A 21,527-nucleotide genomic window follows, 5' to 3' on the forward strand; every position below is an offset into this window, starting at 1 on the left:
CCTTTCTGTGAGACACGGAAACTGCACGTCTTGGGAATGTTTCATTCCACGGGACTTTGCGGAAAAGACTGTCCTACTCTACGGAAACTCATTTATTTTGAATTAGGCTGGCTTTTCTCAGGACTCAGCCATTGTGACAAACCGCCAGGAGAGTTAGAGCCCCGAACGCTGCGTACCCTCTACTGTCCTCTTTTACATACATTCCCTAGCTGGAGTGAGCCCGCCTTTCGTCAGTGTTCAGACAAAATAAATGCAAATACAGGTAGTCTTGGAGAAGTCTGGTAAACATACTCCAGGGTTTTCAACCCTTGAAATTCTCAGCTGGAATTGCAGCAAAAATGCCTACCTGCTCACCATTGCTCCCTTCCCCCAGTTCTCCGGGTTCCCTCCACCCGTGGCAAAGGGGTAAAGCCTTTTATCCGAAGGTGAGTGACTCCCAAGACTATTTTGCGAAAGATCCTTTACATGGCAGACACTTTCATTAGAGACAGTGCCAGGGGCGGCAGTGAACGGGATCTCACACATCCTTTACTTTCTCTTTACATTGTGTCTTTAAACTCCTGTTCAAGGGGAAAACACTAAAGAGAGCACACTCAACGAATATTCCCCCTAAATCCCGAGGTTGCTGTTTACACTTAAAGACACATGAATTGTTCATTTAAATGTTTTTAAAACATGTAACTAGTGTCGCGGTAAACCTTTGAGACCAGACTAGGTTAGTTCTACCTTCCCAGCCCTCCACCTACACACACACACACACACACACACACACACACACACACCCTTTTTTCCCCCGAACCAATGTATGAAGTTCACTGGCCTTTAGATGATTTGCCTGCAGATATTCAGACTAAGATCTGTTGCATATGCCCCAGAGTGTCTCAGAAAATATATTTGCTGCCTCAGATCGATGATTATTTTATGTAGACGCTCCCACAAATGTCCCCAGATTTCCCTCCCGTCTTTTACTCAATAGCAACTTTTAGGATGATAAACTCACGTCTTTCCTGAGCGTGCAAAGGGAAAATCTAGGTGACTAGCCAGGGTGAAGAAAAAAAAAAAAAAAACCACGGAGGTGAGAAAGGGCAAATCAGCCTTATGTGCGTTCCTTTCAGGGTTACTAACAGCCTTCTTTAAGCTTCCCCCTGGAGCCGATACATCTCATGCAAAATTAATACAAGTAATTAAAAATAGCAATTTCTAAAGTTAAAGGTAGCCATCTGTCTCAGCTGGTAGCAATCAGTCTTTTATCCGGCCCCTGTACCGGGACCTGGGAAGAAACGGTTTTTCTGCTTCCGATGCTCGGAGGCTCTTTCTTATATTGAAGATTTATGTTTCCACTTGTGCGCGATGTACGTCTAATTTGAAATAATAAAGCCGGGCTGAGCAACCAGTCAATCAGAGCCATCCAGGACGCTCAGCACGCCTCCCAGCCCTCCACCTCCCTCTGGTCTCTAACTCTTTCCCTCATCCCCCACCCTCTTTCTCCTGGCCCTCCCCCTCCTCCTTCCTCCCTCCTCGGTTCTCACACGCGCTCACACTTCCCCCCCACGTGTGTTCAGATCAAACCCTTGCCCCACAGAGCAAGTGACGGCACCGGGGCACGGTGACAAAGGCGGAGTTTGTATCAGAAGAAGACTGAGGCCCGGGGAGACACAGCGGCTAGAGAAACAGCTGTCTTATCAGCCCGCTGCAGAGATGGAGATGGCTCGAGAGGTCCTCAACAGATAATCACTTGAATAGGTTTGCAATGCGCCAAACTTCACGCTTGATAAGGCCAACCCAATGTAGAGAGAAGCCCAGATCCTGCTCCATTCTGTTTTATCTGGGCTGTAAATTAAGAAATTGAAATTCAGGTGGCAAAGGCAGCAGTCTGCTGATAGACCGCTAAAGTAAACTGTCATTAAAATGCTTTCGGCAGGCAGAGGGGCACCTGGAATGGGATATTGTTTAAAAAAAAAAAAAAATAGTGGGAGGGGGCAGTAAGAAGAAAAAGAACACCTGGCTTAAAAATTATTTGGGGAAGGGAAGCTATGAGAAGTGGAAAAGGGACACAGCATCTGGCCATGATTCCTAATCATAGCTACTATGAATAAACAATTTGAAAAGTACAGTATGAAGTTGTGTGAAGTTGGGTGTGATGAAAGATCAAGGGACAATATAAATCAATCTGGTATAAAAAGGAATTCTGTCTTTATCTGAGCAGGGGTCAGAGAAAGTGGATAGCAAATGGACTCTAGTTTTTCTTTCATTGTAAAAAAAAAAAAAAAAAAAAAGCAGATCAACCAGATAGAGAGGAGAGAGGAGTTACCATAAATTGAAGTTAACCTGGCCTTTTGGTTGAAGTGAAAGGGCCAAGGGAGAGATTCCAGGATGATTTTTACAATAGCCTAAGAAGTTGTCATCTACAGGAAAGAATCTGCTGAGCTAATTATAGAAATAACAGTTATATTTCAACTCCCTCCTTCCTTTACCCAGGTAATGGCTATAGGATAATTCAGGAAACAAAAAATTCCAGGTATGTACTCTGACACCTACCTGATTCTTACGGCATACTGTATAACTACATTCTTCTGTCTGCTCTTTTGGATATGAGGTTTGAAATTTTATGCGTTATTTAAATAGATGTTTTCACAAATATTTAATATATAGAATGACCAGCATATAGCCAGTGATCTTGTTGTCTGGATTCACTAATGTCTTAGTATTATATCTTGTTCTTTGTGTCTTAAGTGAATTGCAAATTCTTGGTGTCCCTTTATGAGGTCAGTAGTAAGTATGAGAAGACACATGGCATTTTCCACAATGGCATTTATGTTTTAAGTCTTAGAAACACTTGCAAAAAGTTACCTTCAGCTGACAACACATAGTTAATACAGCTTTAGAAAATGAATCAAGTTTTATTTAAACTTCAAAACTGTGATAAATGTCAGAATGCACTTAACTGACAACATAAAGGCTTATGTTACTTTAGGGTAAGGAAAAATAAAAAATAAATTTGTTGAAAAAGTGATGAGAAAAATTTTAAGATGCTATAATAAATTTTAGCAACTATTAAATTATTTGAATAAAAAAACTTTGAAGTTATTTGATTATTCATAGGGTAGTATGTAAATAAATATGTCATGAAATCTCAAAGACATTTCTGTTGAATAGTTATATGCAAAAAATTCTTCATCTTTAACATAAAAAAATAGGTGTTTGATGGTTTTTTATTCTTTTAAATGTAAGTGTATAGATGAATAAGTGCTATATTTATAGATGAATAAGTGCTATATGTATCCTTTAATGAGAGAGAAAAATGTATGGTTGTGTAAGCTAACTGGTCCTTTCCATACCATATTTTCCATAGAGTTATACTGGTTTAAATAATGGCTACTATGTATGCATATTAAGAAATATTATTTTAATGAATTCCAGCATTTTAGGCAGGATTATATTATCTCCAAAAATCGGAAAAAAAGATATTTTTCTGCTTGTTAGAAAACAAGTTTGAATTATCAGCTTTAATAAGCCCCTTAAGCTATGATTTTTTTTCTTAATTAAATTGAAAATATGCACACAATGGACAGGGTAAACTATTCTTTGTTAATACAGGTAAGAATTTTTTAAGATGTGAATTTGCATAAAGATTAAAAGATACACTGTCAATAAGTTTGAAATGTGAAAAAAGATATTTTATAAACGTATAGTATTTCAAAACTAATTTTAAGGGACATTTTTATTATGAACATAAAATCTTTTAGCATGAAATTAGCATAAAAATCATTTTCATATAAATTTTTGTCACCAAAGGAATGATATATGTGATTTCTAAAGGCATAGCAATTCATTATAAATGATGAAAAATAATAAAGTAACCAAAAATGTAAAATTAGCTTTAAAGGATTTTCAATTATTAATCCCCCTTTGTGAGAAATGGGATATTTAATTTTTAAGAGAAACAATCTTGCTATAATGTATTTAAGCAAAAATGGTAGAAGCTTTTGAAATATCCAAAAGTCTTTAATGTTTTTGTTTAATGACTGATTATAATTCTATTACCAAAAATATCACACATAACTATGTCCTTCCGGATATAACATTTATCATCAGGTAAGAGTCAAATGAGTGATACATAATCACTTCCTATCTCTAAATATTTTTCCTTATCTTTGACAAAAGGCCCATTTCAATTTGATTCAAGCATCCTTTGAGTGCCTAGCATGTGCCAGAATAACAAAATTAGATTAGAGACAAGAAATGCTTGAAGGAAATCAGATTATATTTTGGGCGATAATACTAAATGGAAAATTCAAGAGGTTTAAATAACGCAGTTAATATGTTGTATAATGCATATTCACAATGTCTGGTTTATGTTGCTATTTGTCATTACAAATTTTTTCAAGATAATCGCTTTTTTAAAATTTATAACTTGTCAAAAAATTACTCCTTTATATAGGTATTGTAATGTTATCCTTCTAGGAGCTACAGTTTTACAAATTGTTAATGGCTTGGGTTTTGACTTCAGACACGTGGATTTAAATCTGATTTCACAGGGTCTTGGACAAGTTACTTTACTGCCTCTAAGCCTTGATTTTCTAATCTATAAAATAGTGATAATAATGCCTAATTTAGAATCACTGTGAGGTTAGATGTAATCATAAGTATAAAATACTCAAAACTTCCTGGCATAGAGGAAGCAGTCAATATATGGTAACTACAGTTATAAGAACAAAAATGATAACTTAGCACATTTACTTGATAAAGCCAGAATTAGAATTCCTGCCTTTATATACTGTCTCTTAAATATTTTCATTAGCTCTCATTAATGTCCCAACTGATATATTTCATGATAAATATCCTCTCACACTTCTAATTGCAACCAAGTTTAAAAGGCACCAAAAGGCATAAAATCTTCTATCTGCCCTGTAATGTGACTTCAATATATTTCCCAATACAATTTCATGATTCACCCATAAAAAGTTGGGGGTCTTCAAAAAGGAACTGAGTCTGAGATCCCATTTGACTGATACAATAATAAAAACACCTTAGATTTTTATAGTACCTTTATCACAAAAAGCTCAATGTACTTTTACATATTTATCATTGTAACCCCAGGAGGTAAAGAAGGACATAAATTATTTCTCATTTTCAGGGGGTATAACAGAGGCATTAGGAATTTAGGTAACCTTTCTAAGGTTACTAGAAATAATTTTCCTGAATATCAGTCTTTCTGCAATCTGTTACTCTCTTTGGCATTAATTATGGTATTGTTACTTTAGTTAGGCTCAAATGTTGTTAGTTTTGGCATTAAATATAGCTTAAAATTCAGTTAATTACTTGATGAAATCAAGTTGAGTCAAATATATACCATAACAGTCTAATCAAATTAAAATATTTTGATGTTAAGACACTTTTATTATTCAATCTTATATACGCACACATTATTCTTATTTACCATTCTTTGTTAATTTCTAAGGCAAGACTTTAAAGGTTATTACTCATTTATGGCCCTGAAAGAAACCAGTTCCAATCTACTTATCAGTCACCTCTCCCTAGGCTCATTCTCCCATCTCCACATATATTTTTATAGGCTATTATCTTTATTCCATTTACATAGGCTAACAGTATTTTCTGCTCAGTTTTCTATTTAGATTGTGTTTTAAAAATATATATCAAAATAAATATCCAAAAGAATATAGAGGTAGACTATATAAAGGGCTTTTTATAATGGGTTTTTTGTTTTGAATAAAACAAAAATGTATAACTAATGTCTTCTTGACATTATAAAACATAGAATATCAGAATAATACTAAAACTTGCTTATGGTTTATAGTTTTGCAGTTCCCTCCTGGGCTTACAGTGCTATGGATTGATACAGAGCTATAGCTGTGGACTTTCAGTAAGTGAAATGGAAGGAAACAACATTTTGCAGCCTGATGAAAGAATGAACCTTAAACTTGTAGAGGTATAAATTCATTGTAAGTCACAATGGAAAACAGACTTAATGTTTTTATTTTAAGCTTCAATAAGCATCTGTCTGCATCTTAAATGTATCACATGAATTGATAAAATTGACCCACTCAACGTCAAGCCCAGTCATGTGACTTCCAGACTTCTATGAGCAAGTGTAATTAGCACCAAGAAGAAACACATGAATACACATAGAACAGCTCCTGCTGCTGTTTATTACCATTTCACACTAACCTCTCTTAACTCTTCATGTTGATGTGATTAAATAAAAAATCCATTTCTCTGATGCAGCATTTTAAGGCTGAGGATACTGTTGTAATAGAAATAATATTCTATTCCTTTGGTCATTATCATTCTGGTATGAGAAATTAGAGAATACAGTTGCTTGAAATGTCAGTTTTTGTAAACATGAATTGGAAGATGTAACATAAATAAATGGTGTTACAGACTGTTTAAGCTGTATGAGTAACATATCAACATTTCCTTGAATTATTTTGACACAATTTACTGTGAATTTTTTTTCTCTAGATGATATTTCTGGATTCCTGTGCAGACAATAAAAGACTTTCTTTTATTCAGTGCTTATTATTTAACTCATAGAGTACTGATATATTCTAGAATAGTAATATTTCTAGATGTAAAATGAATACTAAAAGACAGGCATGTCTCCATGTATTAGTCATATCAAAAGGATACACGAAAGTTTGAGCCTCTTCATAAGGTTTGCATGAAAGAGGAAAATATTCATATATATTACAGTGTTCAGTCCTCTGTTTTAAAAGATCATTATATATATCTACCCAATTGGGTGTGTGTATATGCTTTAGAGCAAATAAAAGGAGGTTCAGAGGTGAAAATGACAGGAATTTGTTGAAGTAGACCAGTCTGACTACAGTAGAGGAAGTGGGCTACAAAGCATAGGAAATCAGTTTGGTTGGGTATCGTGGTATCCCATTATGCTGATTTTGAAAACCAGCCGAGGGAAGTACAGATATACAACTATTAGAAACAGGATACACCTATTGGCAACTGTGAATTTTAGAAATGCTGAACAGAAAGATATTCAAAGGTAGAGGAATTAGAACCAACACATAAGCAGGGTTAAGAAGATTTCTTCTAAAATTGCAATGAGGTGGCGGGGTCAGAGTATAATAGATACAGGGAAAAGAGTAAGATAGAGAACAGGGGTTCATAATGAAAGTATTTTGATAGCCAAATCATTTCCACCAGCACTGGGAAAGAAATAGGGTGCTGAGAAAATGTTTCTCAGCCAACAAGCCCACAGAAGCTGTGAGGGAGAGAAACCAGGGACAAGAGCTTGTCAGACTAATGCACTGTGTAGCCCTGGATGCCTCTAAGATACCTTTGTGCCTAAGGGAGGGCTTTAAAAACAATGCTGAGAGAGCACACATTGTGGCACTAAGCAAAGATCTCTAGATGTGGAGAAAGGAGACATGAGTCCCAGCATTGTTTCTCCCACTAACTAGCTGATTCTCTTCAGAAAGTCACTGACTAAACTTCATGATTCCCAGGAGAGGACTAGGTTAGTAATAATAATAATGGGTAGGTGTATTATATGCTAGGTAACATTCTAATGCTCTACATGCATTAAATCAGTTAATCCTCACAAGAATCTTATCATTTTACAGAGAAGGAAACTGAGGAAGTTAAGTAATTTGCCCAAGATAATATAGCTAGAAATCAACAGAGCTGGGTTTTCACCCCAAATGGGCTGTTTCTAGGGCCCAAGTCCATAGCCACTTTCATTAGAGTACCTCTAAGATACTTTCCAGATGTCAAATTTGGTAATTTTAAATAATACAACAGAAATTACAGATGACATAACACTTGCAAGAGAACAAAAACCTAGGGAAAATAGATATTACAATGAACATAAACAGATAAAACTCTTTTTATTTCAGAAATAATCGTACTCTTATAGCTTGCCATGCTCTCTATTGCTGACAAATAGAAGAGAGAGAAAATTTATAGTTGGATGATTTCTTCCTTTAAAAAGATTCAAGTCAAATATAACAGGATTTTGAGAAATATTTTACATAAGATGTCCTAGGCTATTCTAACCAGCGGGTAACATTGTTTTGCAGTTTAATTATTTAGCTTCTACACATTTTAAGAAGTCTAATCCATAAACATATGTAAACAGTTATAAAACCATTAAAAAGATAGTGTTTATTATTTAATGTAATGTGTAGATTTTTATGAAATATTATTAAGCATATTAAACGTCATATAAGGGATGTTTACTAGAACATTAAACACTGGCTATTTTGAGGTAATGGGAGCTGGATTTATAGTTACTTCTTTTCTTTACATTTTCTGCATTATTGGGTTTGTAAAAATTCTGAGCATGCATTCTTTTTTATAAATCAGAGAAACAGGTAGTTTACTGTTTCAGAAAAAAAAAAAAAAACTCTGTAGCTCAAGCTTGAGGGCCTATAGCCACCAGGTCGGGGCAGGAGCTAGATGCTGGATGGTAAGGACCAGTGACCTCTTAAAAAACAACTTAGATTAAGAGAGAGGTCACAATAACAGCCCTGGAGCTTTATAATTTATAAAAAAAATAATATTCACTTATAAAAACAAATTGAGATTTAATACACATGAAAAATAAATGACAAAAATCTCAGAAGCTGATCTACCATTTTCTTAGACAACAATATCAGGTGTAACTATCCTGTCCAGTTAAAATTGCCTAATATTAATTATATACAATAACATAAACTGTTTCCTTCACTTACTATCTGTATTATGATCAAGGAATGTTCTTCTTTTCATTGAATTAATCATTTATTTTTCCCTATTAAATCCTTTCTCAAGTTGCCTACGAATCTCATAAAATGAACCTTCATTCCCAGCCAGCAAAACCCTTAAAGTGATTTGCTTATATTTCTATGGCATATAAGTAAGTGAAAACCATAATATAGTAAATAATTATAATGAGATTGAACTAAAACTGGCTTCCTGACAGGTACCATTAGTGAATTGCTATTTCAATGTCCTAAACAGTCACCTGAGTTAATTCAATTTTCATATTAATTTTTGCCTTTAAAAGTCACTCTTCAGAGGATGGAAAACTGGCTCAATGTCTCAACTGTGACTGATGGCACAGTCTCTGAACATTCTTACTTATTTCATTTTGCTATTTAGAAATATTCTAATAACATGACCAAAACCTAACAAGAGCTATCTAACAGGTATTACTTATCTTAAAAGGAATACTGTTATTAGATTTATGACATTGGTAAAACTGGAAGATACTAAGAAAAAATATAAAAATAACAGAAACTTATTTTTTAATACAATGTGTTTTAATGTGCGCTGTTGCTATCTTTTAAGTTTTATAAACCACAGACATATATTAATTTTCAGATATGAATGACGACTGTTTTGAAAAAAAACTTATTTGTCATATACCGAGAACATAAAGTACCGCTGCCCTCACTCATGCACTCATTTGACTCACGGCGCAGTCCTGAATAATTTTAAACCAAACATGACTGCGGCAATCAATTTTTGTCCAATTTATTGGGCATGAGTTAAAGCCAATTAAAAAACCATTTTTGGTGCAATTCAAGAGGAAAACTGTATAAACCCATGAAAAACAAATTTCAGTCCTAGACATGAGTCATCACTATTCTAAATATTGGTGTCAGACCCAAATCAAAAAGAACAAATCCTAAAATTGCACAGTCCACCCTGGAAACTGCATTTATCAGCAATGATTTTACATAATTATTAATATTTTTATAAGAAATTGACCTGAAAGGAAAAGCATTCTCTTCTGTCTCATATCTGAATACTTTTTGCAATGAAATTAATAGGTAGTTTACAGCAGTTCCTTGAGTTTCTGCATTAAGAACTGAGGTAGAAAGTCATCTGTGACCTTTATATAAAGAAAGCAAAATATTTTACCTGTAATTTTCAAGTATCTTTTACCTATTAGACCATGTATTCTTTCACATGAATATAGTAGCTCTCTCTTAAGACCATAAAATGAAACAATCCCTGTACACTCCAGATATTCTTAGGGTAATCAAAGCAGCAAAATTGAAGCTTCTAGGTTGGAAATTACAGCTATAAAATACAGCCATACATTTTCGATCTGTATATTAAAAAGGCCTTTCAAGTTCAGGGTTGTCTCGGTTAAAAGTATTCATGCAGACCTGAATTCTGGTTCTGCCTCTCCTGTGTCCTTGGTATATGACTTTGGGCAAGTTGCCCAACCTCTCTGAACCTCACTTTTCTCATTCTTAAAATAGGTATTAAAAATAATCTACCTTTTAAGACTGTTGTGAGCATTAAGTGATTCAAGTATTTGTGTGACTCAAGTATTTGTCTGACAGAGAGTGAATCTTCATTGGATGACAGAACTGGATAAAGAAAACCCCAGTGGTTCTAACACATGACTGTGCATCAATGCCTCAACCTAGCTGTGAGGTTTTTCAAGTACAGATGCCTCCTCTTTACCTCAAGAGATTTCACTCTAATTCTGAGGTGTAGTCTAAGTAAGCATTTGTATTCATAAAAAAGCTCCACAGATGATTTTGATGAACAACTGATTTAGAGCAAAAATCAGTGCAGTTTTTTCAATTGTGCAATTAACATGGAGTTAAACAGTGGCTTGAACTATTTTGGTTATTTCTTTTGAGTAGATTAATTGGAATAATTGCCAATTTTATACATTGTGTTATACTGAAAAAGATTTAACTAGGACATCTTTAAAATATTTTATTTACATCCATATTGCTATGAGGTCACAGAATAAGTGTGATTTTCTACAACTTCCTGTTAGTAAAATGAAAGAACATGTGAGATAACCCTGGGAAGTGCAGTCATTCCACTGGCATAGATATATTTTACTCTTTGTTATGTTTTGTTACTTCTATTTAATAAACATAGGCTGATAAGCCAAAATTACCTAATCAGTTTTTTCAGAGTAGTATTTTCCTTTTGAGTTAGTTCATTTCTAACTGTCCTACTTCAAGATAAGCACGCTCCTCAATGATAGAGATCAGGTGGTGCCATGCTGTTAAGAACAGAAAGTACCAGAAAAATATACATGTTGGACTGACACAACCACCCCACAAGTTACTCACCATGATCGTTTAACAGAAACACGCACATTTTCCTTGGGATCTAATTTTAAATATTAACAGAACTCAGGACTCTCCTTAATATCCTCCATTAGTGGAGATTAATTTATTAGATGAACAACCTGTTACCTTGGAAGGAAAAGAGATATGTCCTAGTAGACCTTGGGTATTAGCAACGTCAGTAAAGGTGGCAGCATAAGCCCAGGGGAACAAAGAACAGTCAGGTCCTAGAAGTATCAAGAGAAGATGATGAGGAGGTAAGGAAACCAAGCAGATAGCTTCCACCATTTGCCTAGGTCAAGTCTGGGTGCAGCTGGTACATTCTCAGGATTTTATAGGCCTTCATGGTAGAAAACCAGAATGATTTATATGCTGGCACATCTCTATACAGAAATTCAGGGAAATTCCAATACTGCTACACCACCAGCCAGAGTTTTTAATTTAGAGATTCTAGAGAACAGACTTTTGTTATACCCTCTCTCTGGATTTAAGAATGGAAACTGCATAGATAGTACCTAAGGGCTCACTGGGACAATACTTAGTCTCTGAGGGACTCCCTACCCTCGGGATTTAGAAATGACTCTGCTATCTAAATATAATTCAACATTATATATTGGCAAAATGTTGTTGGTAGATCAAGGAGATGTTGATCAAGAGGTTGATGAAGGAGCTGGAATGCCCAGATTCTAGTTTTTAAACTTTTGTGAATCACTATGTTTCCATATATAAAGGGAATGATAATGTTTGCTTGTTTTACTTTGTAGGGTTATTGCAAAGCTGAAAGTAAGTATATTAACCCTGGAAAATTTTTTATTGGTACAAGAAATGAGAGGAAAATAATTTTTAATGTATATAACTTTCTAGTAAATTATACAAATGCCTGTCAGAAACATATTTCCTTTTTTTAAATTAAGTAAACTTTTTTCATTTTCGACATGATTCTCCAGAGTTTCAAAATCAACTCATCAGATAACAAGTCTATATTAAAACTTCAAAAAGTGAAATTGCCTGACACTTGCTGAAATATCATGGAACACAAAAATGAAAATCTATAGAAAATTCAGAACCTTCCATTTCTTTTTTGGTTTATGAATATAATGTTTTATCTAAATCTCACCTTAGACAATTGGTTTCAAAAACGTGGCTCTTTGAAATTTCAGACAGGAGAGAGCCCTTTCAGAGTTTTTTGTTTAACCAACAGAGAATTGCATTCTCACAGCTGGAAGCTGAACAGCTGTTGACTCGGACAGTTTTCTGTTCCCCTGGGTGAGAATTCAAGGACCCTCTCTTTGCCATCATGAAAAGGGGTCAGAAAAATGTTCCAGTGCAACTCAATTCCAAGGCCACCCTAGAGGACTGGAGAACAGACTAACTCAGAGCCACTGTCGCCCAAATGGTAGAGATAGTCTCCCTCTTGAGGAAAACCAGCCTCCAGGAGAATTTACTTTCTGAGTTAATGCCCAGATTTCAAGGCCTATGTGACCTGAAGGACACTTGATATTGGCCAGTCTCAGGAATTCGGTGTCCTTTTAGAATTTATCAGTATATGTCCCCTTTTTTTTTTCACATATATTGGAAATTTCCCTTTCACTCAGAGTGCATTTCTGGGTGCTTCTTGGTGGATACTAAATAGCTAACTCCATTTTGATTTTACAGGAAGAAAAACAAACAAAAAAAGAATATTTCAGAATAGCTGTCACTGCAGCACTATTTATTGTATCCACTAGAGGACTCCTCTCAGAATAACTCAAAATCTCTCCCTTATTCTCTATGGCCTCTGGCATTTGATGCTCAACTAACTCTTGAGTTGGGCCACTGGCTACATATCAGTGTTAGAATGAAAACATTTCCCCTACTTTAACACCTCCTGCTAGTTCAATAAAGCCATGTTTAAATAACTGAACTGGCTTCAATGAACTGTACTTGCCATTTTTTCCTGCTTCTTAGCTAGATAAAATGGAGATAATTAGGAAGTGGATGAGCAGGTTTAATGAAAGCCAGTTTCTTTTGGTATACTCCTGAAGCAGCAATCATCATCTGTTTGGCTTTTGAAGAGCAACAATTATAATCACTTAAACCCCCAAGGGGAACAAAAATAGAATTTACATTAGCATATAAAATATACAGCTGGATTGGGCAAGCCTACAAAATTCTGGGGAAATCATTCTAATCTGAATGCTATTCAAACTCACAAGTAAAATGAGTTCAAGAGTATTTTACATACTTCCTTCCTATAAAGTAATACATATAACAATATTGAGAGGATTTTCCTAAAAATGAACACAGGGAAATAAAAAATTGTTGCCAGGAGAGAATCCCAGAGGGAATAGGCTAAACTGTATTGTCAAGATATCAGAGAGAAAAATGCATAATGATATTCACACAAAGTACTAATCACTCTGAAATGAAGGTTTTTACTGTAAAGCTACACGCATTTGGGAGTTTAAGAAATTTTGGTCTGATCACTGGTATAACTTACTCATAAAAATAAGGAAAATTTCAGATTAATAGTACTTCCCTTCTCCTCCATTGCAAATGTGAAAGTAATACAAAGGAAAGTGAAATTGCTTAAGTTGATAACCTATTGTTATAAAACAGAACTGTTTCCTATTTTAAAACATTTTCATATCATTTCCTCTCAAATAATCTTGTTCTTACCCCTTTTCTAATTCTAGCCCAGATCACAGGCAATCTCCCTCATCATTTACAATATTTAATTACTTTTGCTTTTGTATGCCTTTCACAATTTGCAAGATACTTTTTTTTTATTGGTAGAACATAGAAGAATAAAAATGGGACCTGTGCTTTATCCATTATGCTACTAGCAACAAAACACTAACTTTAATCAATATATTAAAGGCTTTCCCGGCTATGCACATTTGTCAAAGGCAGTGTATCTGAGAAATTACACTAATGAATCTTGAAAAACTCAGCATCCTACACAGAAAATTTGTTATCTCATCATAAGTACATATCAATATGTAAAGACAAGAAAAACATATACTTCATCTTTCTGTATATTATTTGAAGAGCTAGTGTTACATTTCTTTAAAATGGAAAAGAAGTCAGTAAGCAAAATTCCACCTCCACTGAGAAGCCTTCCTGAATACCACACTAAAGCCAACCACAGGCATATTAGCAAAAGCTTCCTCTGGACTCCTAAAAGCACTTTTTACATATCTCTGATACCAATTATCTCACTACATTATAACCATCTGTTGACATGTCTATCTCTTACCCAGACTATGCATTACTTGACAGCACAGCCATCATTTCCAGCCAAGTATTATCAGTTTCTACCACCATGTCTAACCCATGTATGTAATAATGTCTGCTGAATGAAGTGTACCATTCACTGCATCCTAAGACATCAAAATGTTGTGGTATCCATGGTAGGAATCAAATTTACATATTAAATTCCATCTCTGCAACAATATCAGATTGAATGATAAATTAAGCACTAAGAAATTAGAAATTCAAAAGTCTAGGTTTCTGTAGCAGTCTTAGCACTAATTATCTTTAACAAAGGATCCTGGTAGCATTTTAGATTTTGTTAAATATTTATAATGTTAATCAGCGCCTTACCTACCCCATAGTTAATTATTTTTACTGAAAACACTTGAAAAGCTGAGTTCTTACTTCTTCTTGGTAATGACCTCAGGTTTCATTAACTTTATAATCTCTATTTTAAAAAAGTTAAATGCATTAACATTGCCTTCTCAGTCTTTGTCAATATCTGTCAGGCCAGGCAGTATCTAGCTTGTATTACTCTGCCCTTTCTGTAATGCTGTGAGAGGCTTTAAAAATCTACAACATATAACTTTACTTTGAACACAAAATGTAATGATTTCAAATTCAAAAGGATTTACAGGGAGAATTGTGGCGCTTAGCTTGAAGGATTCCAGGACTTATGCAGCAACTTCCTTAAGATCCTTTGGTTTTTTTCTTACTTTAAACATAGTTCACATTTTTCCTACCACTTTTCCAAGTGAAATTATCATTTTGTATAAAGTTATGACAAAGCAGTGGAGAGGTAGAAGAAAACAGACTCCAGAAGACCTATCCTAAAATACTCCTGGATTTTTAGTTAATAATAGTTAATATTCTTATTAAATTCTATTTTGAAAAATTAATTATACCATAAATTTAAAAATGAACAACTGCTTTAATAACTTTCCCTTTTAGCTTCATATTGATATAACCATAACTTTGATATGTATACTTACACATATTCATTATTTATATAGACAGATTTGTACACTTTAATGAATTTGAATGGAAAGAAAAATTGTATAGATGGTCGTATGATTTTAGTACATAATCATGTAATATAAATTTCCACATTAAGGACAAAACAGAAAATTATATGAACATTTTATTAGCTATAATAAAAACTTAGCCTGAATTTTATTTGAAGCTAGACCAATAACTAAAATTAGTTTTGGAAGGGGTAATAATTCAGGGGTTTTTCCAAGATCAAAGTGAAATACAGTTGAATGGTTGAATGCTGGCATACTACTGTGGGATTGAAATGCTTAAGCCTTGTAATTCCCCCGTTTATAACCTGGTTCTTAAAATTCCAAAATTATCTGACTAAAATATCTATTAGTACTTTCATAGTAAAGTGGTTTAAACATGATTAATTTGGATGGTTTCACTGTATAAAAAATTGAAACTTACAAAATGGGATGTATCATTTTTTTAAAGTTATTTTTTAAAGTAGCAAGATCATTAATTCAAACTATTTTTAATGTGTGAGCTCTCTACATTAAAAAAAAGTAAAGGAATTTAAACAAAATTACAGAAAACAACTCAGAAGCCCATTTACTGCATAAAGTGCAGATAGAGTTATTCTGAGTGTTTTCATTTCTTCTCAGGCGAAAAGTGAAATATTGAGCAGTTTTTTGTTGAATGTCAATGATGTCCTTAAACATTTTTTCATTGTTACTTAAAGATGAAGCTTGAATGAATTACCTTGATAAACTCTTATCATCTCTACTCCAAGTCTAAGCTAATCAACCCAAGAATAGGCAATATTTATATCCTAATGTCTCAGGTCCAAAGATTTTGTAGACAAAAAAGATCAAACTTAGAGCATTTTTATGGGAAAGGATGTTTTCTCTGTATTTATTAAAAAGTCTATTATCTTTAATGTTTAAAAAGGAATCATATAGTAGGGCCCTATTTGAAACGTTTTATTTTTTATATCACTTATGAGTTTTTTAGTTCACAAAATGAAGGCAGTTTAAAAAATGCCCCTAATCACTGTGATTAGAAGTTAATTGATTAAGTATATCAAAGTAAACTCTTGCTTAGAAAATACATATTATGGAAAAAAAATCAAATGATTTGCTACCTATAAAAGTCATTTTATTATATTAGCAAATGTAAGTGTAATCAAAATTTTAAAAGTATTGAAAATGAAAAATTAAATCCCATTTTAGTCATTAAAATTGTAAAAATCACTCTGCTTTTTTAAGTTTCCTTTTAAGGAAAATGGTGCAGTTAGGTCTTCCTTTTATTTAGTAGGCATTTTTGCTATTTAAAGTATTTTTGTCATTATAACTGTGTTAATCTTTCTCTCCTTTCGTTTTTGGAATGGAATCGAGAATAAATTCTCCATAATTAATGTCCCAAAAGAAAAAGAACCAGATAAACCAGGCTATGTATCCAAACCCAATTTGGGTATAGTTAGAAATATTTCAGTGAAACTGTTTTCTTCAAAAATGTTGTATTACAAAAGTGCCAAGATTGACAGGCGATCCCCATGCTCAGAATTTGGGGCAATTACATGAGTTTTATGTGGAGGGCCTTTCAAAATTTAGTAGCTAATATCTCCTATCCTTCTATTATTTGATTCTCATTTTGTTTGATTTTGTATGCAATTTTGGAGTCAGACAGATTTTGATTCACATCTTCACTTCATGGTTCATGAGCTATCTTAACTTAGGTACTCACTTTCTAGGTGAAACAAAAGCTACCACCTAAAGTGTTTTTGAGATTAACTGAGATACTATATATAAGGCACTTACATACATGATTGAATCCATGACTGGGTCATAGCAGGTAGACAGCATATGTTAACTATTAAAAGTTAATGTCTTCAAGATTTTAGATTCTATATTTGACATAGGATACATACTACTTTTAATACCAATTAGAAATAATAAATGAAGATTATTTTTGCATTTTAAAAATTATAATGTCACATCAGCCTTTCTTTTTTGCCTTTACGCTTGCAGGTACATTTCATGCCCTGGATATCCTACAAAGGGCAAAACCTGCAATGTACCATTAGATAACCTGGCTGCCTTCCACTTTCACTTCCTACATCTCACTTTTCTCCTTTACGCATGAATACTTTTTCACTTAAAGTGAGTCACTGTTATTGGAAGCAATGACTTTCTATCAGAGCATTGCTTAGTTGAAACACTTAAGAATTTTGTGCTTATGAACAATTATAAGCCTTCTGCTATTTGTAAGATTTATTCTAATAAACTGAGGTTCAAGAAAAATATCAGAACATGACCACTGTATTTTCAGTGTGCCAATAACATAAATAGAACATTTATAATTTTGGTCTAAAAGTAAGTAAACTGAAAATAAAAATATTTGTTTTTGTAGAAAAAAATTGGTTATTGCACTTTTACATTTTAAATTTCTATGTTAAGAATATTTAGCAAACCTAAAATTGGCACAGAATTATGGTGAGGGAAAGTATGAGGACTATATAGCATTAAATATATAGCATTAAAGAGTTCAAATAGGCAGTTAAACTATATGCACTATTAATTATCATTTAGAAGATAATTTTCAATTACCCAGCTTATTTTAAATATTAATTTTTAATGTATTACTTAACTGAAACAGTATTTTCAGTGTTTAGGTGAAAACTAAGTAAATCTGATAGCTTGAGATTATGATTATGATTAAAATAATTCTGAATAAAGGTGTTTTTCTCCATGTCAAAGTAATATAATTTTACATGTATACAGGACATACATTTACTTATTTATAAATATCTATACATCAGTAATAGATAATGAATTCTTACTTTGTTTAGCACTGTATTCATATAGTTCAAGGTATTTATTTTTAAAGCCCAGGTAGTATTAGTAAAGATTCTTTATAAAATTAAATCCTATGATAGTTGAGAAATATGATCTAAAATTAATTATATAGTTAAGAACATTGTTAGCTGATTGTCTGTGGTCTAAGAATATTAGTGGGTAGGAGAAGCAAACCTCCCAACTGCAACTCTTGCAAATACAAAGGTATACTATGTTCTAATCTAAACTCTTCTGAGACTTTTTTCACAAATTTTACTGAATTGATTCCTCTTGCACCAACAAATTCGTAGTTTAACCATTTTGGTGTTTCAGGTCTCAAACTGAAAACTGTTTTAAGGATAGTTATTGCAAACAGCTAGACTAAAATCAATAGAGATGGTTTTGGAAGCTGAGTGCATAAAGTATCACTTTCCTGTGATAGTTACTGGTGAAATATAGTAACTTCATGTAGAATAGGCAAAAATAAGTCAGTTGTCAAAATAAGTTATTAAAATATATGCCCACTAAAATACATTAACCTTTACTGCAACACAATTCGTATTTTTAAAGTTATTTTCTGTGTTTCCTATGATCACAGGAAGTTTATAGTTAATTTTAAACTCTTTATTTCAAAATAGGTCTTGAGAAATGTGGTCACATGCAATTATATCTACACACATAAATGAAAATTAAGAAGGGACTCAACAAAACAATTCCTTTCAGTAGGTATTTCTGTTTCCATCCCATCTTTCAAATGAGAAAACTGAGATGGCCTTGCCTCATTAGAGAATGGGCAGGTCCATTCCAACACAGGGCATCCCAGTTCTCTCCATGGCAACAGCCCTGGATAAGTTAAAAGGCAACTGAAAGTTTTACAACTATTGAGCACTATTAATTCCTCCTTTTTTTTTTTATGTGCAGAACAGGCCAAAAAATTTATAATTCTCCAGAGCAAAGGCTTTTACCGAGCTTGGAATTGTTTACTTTGTCACAAATACTATGTTGGATGGCTATTCTTGGAAAATGAGTGAGATAAAGGGGCAAAACCCAGGAATCCATCCCTGGGATGGATTTAAAATATACCTCCTATTTTAAAACAGAAGGGGTTAATTAGGAGATGATGCCGATGAAGGACTCTTGAATGAATCTGTACACTTTAAAAACTGGGATGAATGGGAAGAGGGAGGGGAGTAGAGGGCAGTGGGAAGGAGGGTTAATAAGCAATTCTTTTCTCCAGTCCCAAACCTTTCAAGACCACAACTTTGCAAATGTATTACCTCATCATCATTCAGCATTTAAAATTTGTCTAGGAATGATGGCTTCAAATGTTGCTACCTGAGGAAGTGTGAGGAAGAATGGTCTAACTAGGTGAGGACACATAGTTGTAGTAGCCGAGGATGACTCCACTGTTCCTTTTCAAGATTTGATCAGGAATGACCCGGCTAATTTGCGGAGTTCAGGAAGTCAGAGCTTCAAGGTTCTTTTGAAACCAGACAATAACCTAGTTCCCTTCCTTTCCCTTCCCTACACCTCTCCCCTGCTGACTGTCAATTCTCACCCACTTTAAATGCATCAAGCCTATTATCATCCCAAGATTCTCAAACATATAAATACACAACTTTTCCACTGACCATAGGATAGAGAAAAAACAAAATTAGCACTACTGGTTTGTACGGATTTCTTTTTGTTGTTGCTGAACCACCCCCTCCTCCCAGCCCTCAACCCTTTGTGTGTGAGGATTCCCCTTCAAACCACCCACAGACCGAGCAGACGAGAAGAAATGGTAATTTTCGGTTTAAAAGTTCACTTACCACGGCAACCTCATATTGCTTTGTCATGCTTTTTGCACTTAAATTTTCAAAACTGCTTGTGCTGGGCGCAGAACTGGGAAGGCAGGGCTAAAGTATCTCTAGTAATCACAACAAAAAGGAGAGAACATTCACCAATCAGAATTACATTTAAATGCACAATCAAACCCCGGAGTAGGACGCACGGTTCAGAACATACCAGGGAAAGGGTGGGGGTGGAAAAAGCCAAGCTACCAAAACAAAAGGTAAAGGGGAGAGTTGAGTGGTTGGAGGGGAAATTGATCCAAGCCTTCTTTTGACCGTGGACTGGCTTAAAACCACCACCACCACAACCACCCCCGCCCCCAGCACCCCCGCGATTACCCGAGTGACTGCACTTGCCTCCAGCCAGCTCAACTGCAGGAGAGGAAAGCCCCATCTAAGTTCACTAGCCCTGCCACAGTCTTCCACTGCCCGATGGGTTCCTTCAGGAAGACACTTCCAGAGGCATTCATCCACTTGAGGTCTAGGGTTGGCTGCTGCTGCGCGGCTGCTGCAGCCGAGGCTGCTGCGAGCAGCTGCTAGGACCGTTGCCGTCTCGTTCCTGCCTCTTTCGCGCTGCACAATAGCCCCGGCTGGGTGCACCTCATTAAGCCAGCGGAGAGCCCCAGGAGCAGGGCAAGCAGTGTGACAGCGCTGCCCCTTTGTAATGACTGTATGATGGATGCAACCGAAGGGTGGGGTCTGGGTGGGTCAACACTGTTAATGACAGTATGTATCATTCTGTCTGTCCTCGAGGAGAGTGAAGCCCCCGGCCCTCCCCTCAGGTCTCGGTCTCTCTCTCTCTCTCTCTCTCTCTCTCTCTCTCTCTCTCTCTCTCTCTCTCTCTCTCCCCCCTCCCTCCCTCGCCTGTATCTCTCCTGTCTCTCCTCTGACTCGGCGCGCACACATCCGCACACACTTTGCTCTCTCTTCCCCCACCTCCCTATGGCATTTTCTGCAGTGTTCAAAAAAATTGTGAACACCATCGGGTAATTTCCAACTAAACCGATTACGGAAGGCGAATTTATCCAAACACTTGAGGAAAGAGAGGATCCTAAAATCGAAAAACGAAGACGGAAGGGGCGAGGAGAGCGGGGTGGAGTTGGATGCCGGAGCGAGCGGGGAGTTAACTGGCCAATAGTTTGCAAATGCGGGTCTACACGCGCCGCCGGCTCGGCGCGGCTCGGAGGTGCTGGACGCCGCTTCCACGTGCGCCGCGCTCCTCCCAGCGCCCGGAACAGTCTCGGGGGCGGGCTGCACTGTGAGAAAAGCGAAATAAATAAAACAAGCCAGAGGAGCCGTGGCTGGGGCCATTCTGCAGGAGGAACTCCTGCACTCCGGCTGCGCGCAGCCAGTCGGGGAAGAACTCTGCAATCGGACTGAAAGGGAGTCCGACCCACCCGGGAGGGACTGTCAGGATGTTGGAGCGGCTGTCAGGGTCCGACACTGCCTAGTCGGGTGAGGGCTCCTGCCCCTGGCGATGGTGTCCCCCCTCCGACCAACACCCCCGTCCCGCTTCAGAGTGTCGGCCCCACAGGTGCGCAGCGAAGTCACCACGTTGGGGACCAGATCCCCGCCTC

General features: G+C 35.6%; 1 protein-coding gene and 1 long non-coding RNA gene across 11 annotated transcripts in view; one reads left to right on the top strand and one right to left on the bottom strand.

Annotated features, from left to right (window-relative positions):
* ELAVL2 (ELAV like RNA binding protein 2) overlaps positions 1–20,529 on the bottom strand; it is a 158,188-nt gene extending 137,659 nt beyond the window's left edge. For all 10 annotated transcript variants that reach the window (XM_054256827.2, XM_054256824.2, XM_054256822.2 and 7 more), the window contains exons 1-2: positions 20,308–20,529; positions 19,930–20,027 (exon numbers count right to left, since the gene is read on the bottom strand). In XM_054256827.2, the coding sequence (XP_054112802.1) occupies positions 19,930–19,956 (27 nt within the window). In that variant the 5' untranslated portion in view covers positions 19,957–20,027; positions 20,308–20,529. The remainder of the gene's footprint in view (positions 1–19,929; positions 20,028–20,307) is intronic.
* On the top strand, positions 1,630–5,951 carry LOC103793411 (uncharacterized). Its single transcript, XR_001912508.5, has 3 exons — positions 1,630–1,743; positions 2,479–2,518; positions 5,819–5,951. It is a non-coding gene; the product is annotated as an uncharacterized LOC103793411 (long non-coding RNA).
* Positions 20,530–21,527: the final 998 nt, after the last annotated feature.

Source organism: Callithrix jacchus, chromosome 1 (genome assembly GCF_049354715.1).
Source record: "Callithrix jacchus isolate 240 chromosome 1, calJac240_pri, whole genome shotgun sequence".
Classification (NCBI taxonomy): Eukaryota; Metazoa; Chordata; class Mammalia; order Primates; family Cebidae; genus Callithrix; species Callithrix jacchus.